This window comes from Salmo trutta, chromosome 6 (assembly GCF_901001165.1).
Source record: "Salmo trutta chromosome 6, fSalTru1.1, whole genome shotgun sequence".
NCBI classification, from domain to species: Eukaryota; Metazoa; Chordata; class Actinopteri; order Salmoniformes; family Salmonidae; genus Salmo; species Salmo trutta.
Window position 1 is genome coordinate 26,199,351 of NC_042962.1, and position 9,407 is coordinate 26,208,757.

A 9,407-nucleotide genomic window follows, 5' to 3' on the forward strand; every position below is an offset into this window, starting at 1 on the left:
AGCTTTTCGCAACTATAAGGTTTCTTCAAACTACTCGTTCGATGTTTCAATCTTGCTATTGTTTGTTCTACCTCATTATCTTAGGCCCATCAGGATATTCAAATTACTCAACTTTGAGAACTCCTTTCAATAATGCCTAGAATTCAGTCAGATCAATTCATTGTTTGATCATGAATAACGCGGCGGGAGAAAGTCTGAAAATAATTAGACACCAGCTGTAAAAAATGAAGTAGGCTTCAACTATATTAGAGGTCGACCGATTAAAATCGGCACAGCCGATTACACGTTTTGATAACAATCGGTAATCAGCATTTTTGGACGCCGATTATGGTCGATAACATTGCATTCCACGAGGAAACCGCGTGGCAGGCTGACCACCTGTTACATGAGTGCAGCAAGGAGCCAAGGTAAGTTGCTAGCTAGCATTAAACTTAACTTATAGAAAACAATCTTCACATAATCACTAGTTAACCTAGTAATATCATCAACCATGTGTAGTTAACTAGCTTGTCCTGCGGTGCATATAATCAACTGTATATATAAATAATTCTGAATGGACATTTTGTGCTGCTTTGTTGAAAATCTTAGCTCCGTCTACATTGCTTTTTCATTCTGTAAATTGTTTAACATTTATTGAAACTGCTATAGCCTGCATAACCTAAGGAATAGGCAACTTGGCGTGGCCGTGCTGCCCAGTCAGCTTTTTACTGCTTGGTGTCAGTCAGGTTGAAATAAATAAATAAATATAAATATATCTCGTCTGTCACAATCAACGATGGCTGTTAATCACCTTCACTATCCGATACTGTAAAATAGCCCAACCCTACTGTCCTCAAGGCTCATGTCAGATTAATGTCAAGCCAATATACAATATTCTACAACTACAAATTGTCAATATAAACATCCACTAAACTCATAACAATACTATTTATTACTAAACAGAACTATGACCACTTAACAGTGCCAGATTTGCTTTCTTAAGCAGTGAGACTCCAGGGAGTAATTAGCTTCCACACCCAAAAGCACAGAACAAAAATAAACACAAGTGTTGGTCCCATGATTCATGGGCTGAAAAAATAAATCCCATAAATGTTCCATACGCACAAAAAGCTTATTTCTCAAATCGTTAACAAATTTGTTTACATCCATGTTAGTTAGCATTTCTCCTTTGCCAAGATAATTCATCCACCTGACAGGTGTGGCATATCAAGAAGCTGATTAAAAACGCATGGTCATTACACAAGGGCACCTTGTGCTGGGGAAAATACATTTTTTGCAGTTGTCACAACGCCGCAGATGTTTCAAGTTGAGGGAGAGTTCATTTGGCATGCTGACTGCAAGAATGTCCACCAGAGCTGTTGCCAGAGAATTGAATGTTCATTTCTCTACAATAAGCTGCCTCCAATGTCAGACCACACGTAACCTTTTGTGGGGGGAAAAAACTGATTCTGATTGGCCTATGCCCTCCAAGGCACCCATGGCTGTGCCCCTGCCCAGTCATGTGAAATCCATAGATTAGGGCCTAATGAGTGCATTTCATCTGACTGATTTCCTTATATGAACAATAACCCAGTAAAATCTTTGCATGTTGCGTCAACATTTGTGTTCAGTATATTTTACAGGAGCTTTGCTTCTTAGTATTATAGTACTTAGAATTACAAGGGAAGAGGGCCAGCCCTCTTTTCACAGGGGATAAACTTTTGCAACCGTGGGTTGAGCTCACATCACAACAAGACATGGCACAGCACATGTTGTTAGCAAACACAGAGCAGTGTACATAGAAGACTTTATATTGCCCTGCACGGGTTCTGCATCATCAATTCATCAAATACTCTATCAAATTCTACAACGGCAGGTCACATCAAAATATATGTTAATGGCAACAGAAAATAGAATATTCAGCTTTATATACACATACATTACATTTCTATCTTTAGTATATTAATTATACTTGGTACATTTTAATGAAAGATCACACCTAGCTACCTACAGTGAGCTCCAAAAGTAGTGGGACAGTGACAAATGTTTTGTTGTTTTGGCTCTGTACTCCAACACTTTGGATTTCAAACGATACAGTAACTGAGGTTAAAGTGCAGACTTTCAAACTTAATTTCAGGGTATTTTGATATCGGGTGAACCGTTTAGAAATTACAGCACTTTTTGTACAGTCCCCCCCCCCCCCCATTTTTAGGGGATGAAAAGTACTGGGACAAATTCACTTGCGTATTATATTAAAAAGGTTTAGTATTTGGTCCTATATTCATAGCACGCAATGACAACATCAAGCTTGTGACTCCACAATTTTTTTTTATGTATTTACTGTTTGTTTTGGTTGTGTTTCAGATTATTTTGTGCCCAACGGAAATGAATGGTAAATAATGTATAGTCATTTTGGAGTCACTTTTATTGTAAATAAGAACAGAATGTTACTAAACATGTCAACATTAATGTGGATGCTACTGTGATTATGGATAATCCTGGATAATGAATCATGAGTAATGATTAGTGAGAAAGTTAGAGGCACAAATATATATTTTTTTCTCCCCAAAGTCTTGTCCCATCGCTGCAACTCCTGTACGGACTCGGGAGAGGCGAAGGTTGAGAGCCATGCGTCTTCCAAAACGCGACCCCGTGTGCCGCCTCATGGGTCTCCCGGTCGGCTTCAACACAGCCTGGGATTGAACCCGGGCCTGTAGTGACGCCTCAAGCATTGCGATGCAGTGCCTTAAACTGCTGCGTCACTCGTGAGGCTAGCACAAATATTTGTACTACTTTAATACACAAGTGGATTTGTCCCAATATGTTTGGTCCCCAGTGTCCAATAAGTGCTGTAATTTCTAAATGGGTCACCCGATAAGGATAAGTATACCACAAAATTAAAGCTGACAGTCAGCACTTTACCCTCAGTCATTGTATAATTTCAAATCCGAAGTGCCAAAGTACAGAGCCAAAATAACAAAATGTGTCGCTGTCCCAATACTTTTGGAGCTCACTGTATATCAGAGGTATATTTACCTGGAAGGCCAATAGATCCCTTTGGAAGGGAATCATACTTGCCTGGGCCGTTATCTTAGCGGTGGCTGCTGCAGCAGCCACGGCTGCAGCGGGCGGCAGGCCACCAGGCTGGGTGGGGGTCAGCATGGGCATGGGCGGGGTGACGGCCTTGCCCACCCGCAAGTACTGGCCCCCCAGGTCAAACAGGTTCATGGAGGACACTGCATCCAGGGACGACTGGGGCTTGTCATACTCTGCCAAGGAGAGAGGGGGGAAAAGGAGGAGTTAGGCGGACAAACACACAGCAACAGCACATCCTGAGGGCCGCCAAACGCCTCTCTGCTCACCGATGAAGCCAAAGCTCTTGTGTCTTCCCGTGGTGGGGTCCCTGGCTAACGTGCAGGACTTGATCCTCCCGAAGGCCTCAAAGACGCTCTTGATGTCCTCGTCTGAGAGGTCAGGGTGGACGGAAGCCACGAAGATCCGGTTGTAGGCGCGCGCCTCCTCTGCCAGCTGGTCGATGATGGGTTGCGCCTGACCAATGTTACCTGGCCGCCCCACCTACAGCACAGATACCAGCACAGGGCCAATGAGTGGGGTGTCACAGCCCACTGACCGAGCAACGCAACACCTCAAGCTCCAAAACCACCTAACGCCTTCAACTGGAACAATGCAATTAGAGATCGAAGGAGACCATTTATCTTTGCAATTGGTCCCGTGTGGCTCAGTTGGTAGAGCATGGCGCTTGCAACACCAGGGTTGTGGGTTCGATTCCCACGGGGACCAGTACAAAAATGTACCAAAAAATAAATGTATGCACTCACTACTGTAAGTCGCTCTGGATAAGAGCATCCGCTAAATAACTAAAATGTAATCGCAGCCCAATGTATTCTTTGCCAAGTTTCCACTAGCCTTGCTAAACAGCATCTTTCCACCAGGGCTTTCTGCAAAGGCTTAGGTAATACGAGTGATGTGAAACGTGACAATCTGCACTGTAGCCTAGAGACAACGCCTTCTATTGACACTTCTCTCACACTCTCCCTTTTCTTTCTGGATTACGTAAACTGACAACATACCAACAACTCAGATAGTCACTTTAAAATCGTCACCTGGAAATGAACTAGAGCAAAGATCACGTCAAAAAAAAAAATAATTAAATACGAAAAGGAGATCAAGAAAATAGCCTGTCTAGAACTCAAAGATAATTCTACTGTAAGAGCTGCTTCACTCACTCAGGCAGTTTCAAACAACACTAAAAGGCCTGTTCAGAATGCCTCAGCCAGAGTTGCGGCTGAGGATCAACGATTGGAAATGCGTATAAAATTAACAAGATAAAACTGCACGTGTGGCTAGCACTACCCTTTCTAGGACCGAGCAGTCGGAGGTATCTCCTCTAACTGTCCATCTATAGGCTAGTGTTTGGAGCGTCTCTATTAGCGGCTATGTAGTATATGATCTGTGCTGCAGGTGGGGCGGCCAAACGACACCAACCAGGCGCAGCCCATCATCAGCACATCTCGGACACAGAGCAACACATCATCGTACGCTGCCCGGGCATCCTAGAGGAACTGGTCACTAAAACAATGTGGTGATGACATCATGGAAGCAGAACACAGCACAGACATTCACAAAAAAAAAAAAAAAAAAAAAAATAAAACACACCCGCGCACACACAGACATGCGCGCACACACACAAAACACACACACCCAAACACACACACGCATACCTGTAAATGAATTGACATACATACAAGCAAAGAAAGACAAAGAAATGAGTGGCTTTAGATACACTTCCATACAGAATTTAGAGAGACTACCAATTAGTGATTCACACAGAAATAATAGTTCAGTTACACGGAAAGAGCGAAATTAGGATTTCGAACTGGCTCCATGCGTTCTCGATAGAAATGAAAAGAAAACAAAAAGGTTAAAAAGGTAATAGCAGGAGCACCCCTCTTTCCAGGGGTATAGAGGGGGTTCTGAGAGGTCCACTTCCACTGGGCCGGACAGGCTGACTCTCCAGGCCACTCACCTTGATGTTTCTGCCCCCAAGCATGACTGAGTTCATCTGCTCCAAAGCCAGCTGTGCCGCCTCCGGGATCTCATACTCCACAAAGGCAAAGCCCTGCACAGACAGACACAACCATTGGACAACAGTCCACCGCATTACAGACACGTGCATGCCACATTCTCCTGTTGTGCTTCAAAACTTTCCCCTCACATGATTTATTTCAGGTCTAATTCTAATCACATTGCAACGCTGTGTGATGTGGTTTAAGGGTGCTCTATACACGGACCTTGTGCTTCATTGTAACGGAGTCCCATGACATGTCAATGCTCTTGATGGGGCCAAAAGGGGCAAAGGCCTGTCTGATGGTGTCCTCCCCGAGCTCATAGTATATGGAGCCCACATACACCCGGCACATGATGGCTAGAGCACGCTGCCGCTGAGCCGCCACCTGGTAACCCCGGAGAAAAACACACCATGATGTTTAGGGGGTCTAAGAAAGCAAGAACACAAAAATTCAAAATAAATCTATCTAGGTATGTATGGGCAAATGGTGAATTTTTAATTTTTTTACATTGAAATGTTATTTATTTGTTTAATTCTGTATGGTGTTTGCTTATCCCAACAATAGACGTACAGGCCAATGTCAGGGAAAGACGCAATCTGAGCATACGCAACATAGAGTCCCGGACAACGATTTTGCGACTATCTACAAAAAGATTAACAATTTGGTGAATGCAGGCACCCAAACAGCTACGTAATTTAAAAAAGATATGTTTCTCATTACTGCATTAATATGGGTGAAAGCACTGAAGGTGACAACGTGGATGTCCTTCGTTAATATTTGGCTCCTGAAACTGACCTGTAGTCCAGGGCTGCATATACTGTATATAGTGACATTTCAACATGGCGAACAAATGAAATAAACACCTATATCAGTTGAATAGCATCCATTAAAAGCCTAAGGAAAACATTTTACACTTACGTCTCTAAGGGGAGTGAGGGATGGTTAACCACTGAAAGCAGAGTTTACTGGGTCCTTTACTCAAGTATAGCTGCTTTTACTATCACCCACAGGCACAACTAACAGCCTAATCTATTAGAGAAAAGGGATTTCCCCTATTACAACATAAAATTTGAGATTACCAAAAATTCCTGTTTGAGCAGTTCTCTCATCTTTGGTTATTGAAAGAGACTGCTAACCCTCTTTAGCCCCAACACCAAAGCTGGCTTTTTCAGCTTCAATCAATGCAAAGTACCAGCATATTTAGAAAGAAGACATGGACTTCCCCCATGTTAATTTTCTCAACCACCCTTGGATAGCCATTTCAGGCTAGTGTAAAAAGCCATCATACTGCTAAAATGCCCTGATGAAGTTTGTATTGTGCTCAAATTTATAAATTCATACATAAAGTCCTAATATAAATCACTTTCAGTGTATAAAAAAACAATTAAAAAAAAACACATCAACTAACAGCTGTTGCCACTAGTGGAAGTACTTCAAGGCATTTCTTCTGAAATGGGGCAGTGGGTATACAAACACACGGCTTCATTAACCAGACTGAATTAAGCAGAAACAGAGTGTGTAAGAACTGGTCCCTCATAATTATAATATTAAAAACCATGTCTTCTTTTGAAATATGAGTTCTTTGGTCAGCTGCTATGGCTAGGACTGAGGCCAGAGTGGCCGATCAAAGAAGGGTAACCGTCCCTTTTAACAGGAATGCGAACAGAGAAAAAAAGTTTAATAATCTATTGACCGATTGTAAAGGTGAGAGAGGATCTCCAAAGCCCATTGTCACTGCTGCCATCTGAAAGACAGTAAAGATGAAAAAGGTGCTGAAAAGTAGGTTAGATATATATTTAAGCTTTGCTTTTTCAAAATGTCATTGCTTTGATATACATCAGCTAGACACACATCCCCTAAAAGACTTTCAGGACTGATTTGACTTTCCCTCCGCAGTCCCCACCCACTCCAATCTGCCCCAAAGCATTTCACAATATTACCCCACATTCAAGACATTCAAAAGCCCTATGTGGGACCAAGTGCAAAGCAATCAACATGTTTAACTAAGTCTTCATGTTGATCTTCTCCAGCTGAAAAAGAAGAGAGGCAGAAGCAAGAGGACAAACATTCCTATCCAATCATTGTACGCAGAGAAACATACTTGTATATGCTGTGCTGCAGTTGTGAAGGATGTTACTATTTGTTTGTGCTACTGAACAATCAAGTAATGTTTGTAACTACAAAGTTACTAGGGCAGATGCTTTTAACTGTATATGTGATAGTCCAAGTTACTCTCAGAAATAAGGCAAAAATTGCATGCATGTGGTTGGTGTTAAGAGATAAGAACATATGGTCAAGAGGATGGAGAGTTTAGCTGCAGGAGTACAGAATTCAGCACGCCTCACCTGCAAGTTGGTGAGCTGCTGTTGCTGATGGGCAATGGTCTGCTTCACCAAGACACTCTTAATGCTCTGCTCCATGGCATATTTCTTTGCCTGAAGAAAAGTCAGTCAGCGTGAGAGAGAATAGTGGAACCGCAGGCAAATTGACTGATCTTGAGTCATTACATATACACCTGTATTTAGTCATGTTTATGTAGTAGGCTCACCCTTTGTAGAGCCTCCTGCTGCTCCGGGGTGAGAGGTGGCAGGCCAAGCTTCCCACCTGTGCCCTGTCCATTCTCCATCATCAGAGCTGTCCCTCCCTGAAGAACCACAGCAGGAAAGAAATGAATACCCATCTGAGCATCCTCAGACAGGGACACTTATTCTTTGGAGAAATTAAAAACATTTGCTGTGCCATGCACTGCACATTTGGTCCGCTGCATCTCTGTTCTACTATGACCATCTTTAAGAGATTTGAGGTGTAGAGATTGAGAATCCTCACAGTGCATATATCGTACTGGAGAAGGGGAAGCAGTTAATGTTGATTTGGAAGCAGTTAATGTTGATTTGGATAGCTATAGGCCTAAAAACACCAAATCAGACCAGTCACTGGAACGCACAATGGGTGCGTAGATGATTTCCTTACCTACAACCTGATAAACGCTGGGACCACCAGAGGCAGGATAACCCCAAGGGGAAGAGTGATGGGGAAGACTTAACAATTCAAAAAGCCTGAGAGAGAGAAAACGCTTTCAGACTAATATGTTAGCAGCTGCAAGGCGGTAAACTTGGTATCCTCCATTTGCACCGAGTGTTTGCCTAGCTAATTTCCTACCAATTTAGCTAGATAACTATGTAGCTAGTTGGCATATAATGCATAGTGTTCGTATAGAAGCAAGTACAAAGCTAGCTAAAGTTAGCTAAGTTCGTTGACTAACTTGATACACTTCAGTAGAGCTCAATATAAAACGTTGGTTGGGCTAGCGTTAGGCGAGCTCAAGTCAGTTAACTAGCTAACGTAGCAATCTAGCTAAGCTGGTCGTGGCATCGTTAGGCTAAATAGCATTTCACATCACGACTCATGCATTGTAATTCCAACAACAGTCTGGCACACTAGCAGCTCTATCTGTGATTAGTTGGCTACAAATACGACACATTCAGCGATTGCTTTATTTGTGTAGCTAAATAGCATTAGCCAGGAGCAAATTGTCGCAGTAGATAGCAAGCTAGCTAGCTAAAAGGCCTCATGCCTAAATTCAGGTTTTGTAAATTAAACATGGTTAATGGGAATAAACCAGTAATTCCCACAAGATATGTATACGCACAACTATTAAACAAACAGAACAAAGAAAATAATAACTGAGTTCATATTTCACTTATTTAGCAAGCTATTTACCGCAATCTCCGTCACCGCCATAAGCACACCTTCTTGAATAGGCCCCGCCGTTCTTCTTCTTCTTTAAATTGTATTGGTGGATTGCGTCAAACTGTGAGGTGCATACACCGCCACCTCCTGTACTGGAGTGCGAGGCCGGTCACGGGCCACTGACTGTATCCCCTATACAGCTATACAAAAATGGAAGGGAAAAGCACTGGGAAAAGGGAAGAAATATTGCCCTATAAACAACAACAACTCAACAGTATTACGCTACTTGGCCCTATCTGATCCTACACCAGGCCGGCAGCTTGGGAGAACGGCAAACCATCTTGTACACCCAAGTACTTCTCTGCAGCTGCCACCACAGCATCTATTTTATGTGATTTACATTCCATTTCTGCGGTACAGTTGATAACCATGGCTTTGAATGCTAAGAAGCCAACCTTAATGAAGCGCATGGTATTCCTATTGCTCTCTATTGGCCTTGACCTACTCACAGGGAGCCTCTTAGGATGCCTTGCCCTGGACCCATCTTCCTCTACTACTCTCTTCACTGCCTCAGAATACGACACCTTCTGTACTACTCTGACCCTGGCAACCTCGACCTGTCTTTCTCTAACCGGACACTTCTGATCT

The 9,407-nt window shown here is 42.8% G+C and overlaps 1 protein-coding gene and 1 non-coding gene across 5 annotated transcripts in view; one reads left to right on the plus strand and one right to left on the minus strand.

The window, feature by feature from the left end:
* Positions 1-8,883, minus strand: part of LOC115195746 (poly(U)-binding-splicing factor PUF60) — a 23,966-nt gene extending 15,083 nt beyond the window's left edge. For 2 of the 4 annotated variants that reach the window (XM_029755948.1, XM_029755947.1), the window contains exons 1-9: positions 8,790-8,883; positions 8,040-8,125; positions 7,618-7,713; positions 7,415-7,504; positions 6,763-6,813; positions 5,292-5,453; positions 5,027-5,119; positions 3,342-3,555; positions 3,058-3,248 (exon numbers count right to left, since the gene is read on the minus strand). In XM_029755948.1, the coding sequence (XP_029611808.1) occupies positions 3,058-3,248; positions 3,342-3,555; positions 5,027-5,119; positions 5,292-5,453; positions 6,763-6,813; positions 7,415-7,504; positions 7,618-7,698 (882 nt within the window). In that variant the 5' untranslated portion in view covers positions 7,699-7,713; positions 8,040-8,125; positions 8,790-8,883. Of the gene's footprint in view, positions 1-3,015; positions 3,249-3,341; positions 3,556-5,026; positions 5,120-5,291; positions 5,454-6,762; positions 6,814-7,414; positions 7,505-7,617; positions 7,714-8,039; positions 8,126-8,789 lie in introns of all 4 variants that reach the window. The other 2 variants (XM_029755945.1, XM_029755946.1) reach the window with 2 other exon arrangements.
* trnaa-ugc (transfer RNA alanine (anticodon UGC)) lies at positions 3,706-3,780 on the plus strand. The gene has a single exon. It is a non-coding gene; the product is annotated as a tRNA-Ala (tRNA).
* Positions 8,884-9,407: the final 524 nt, after the last annotated feature.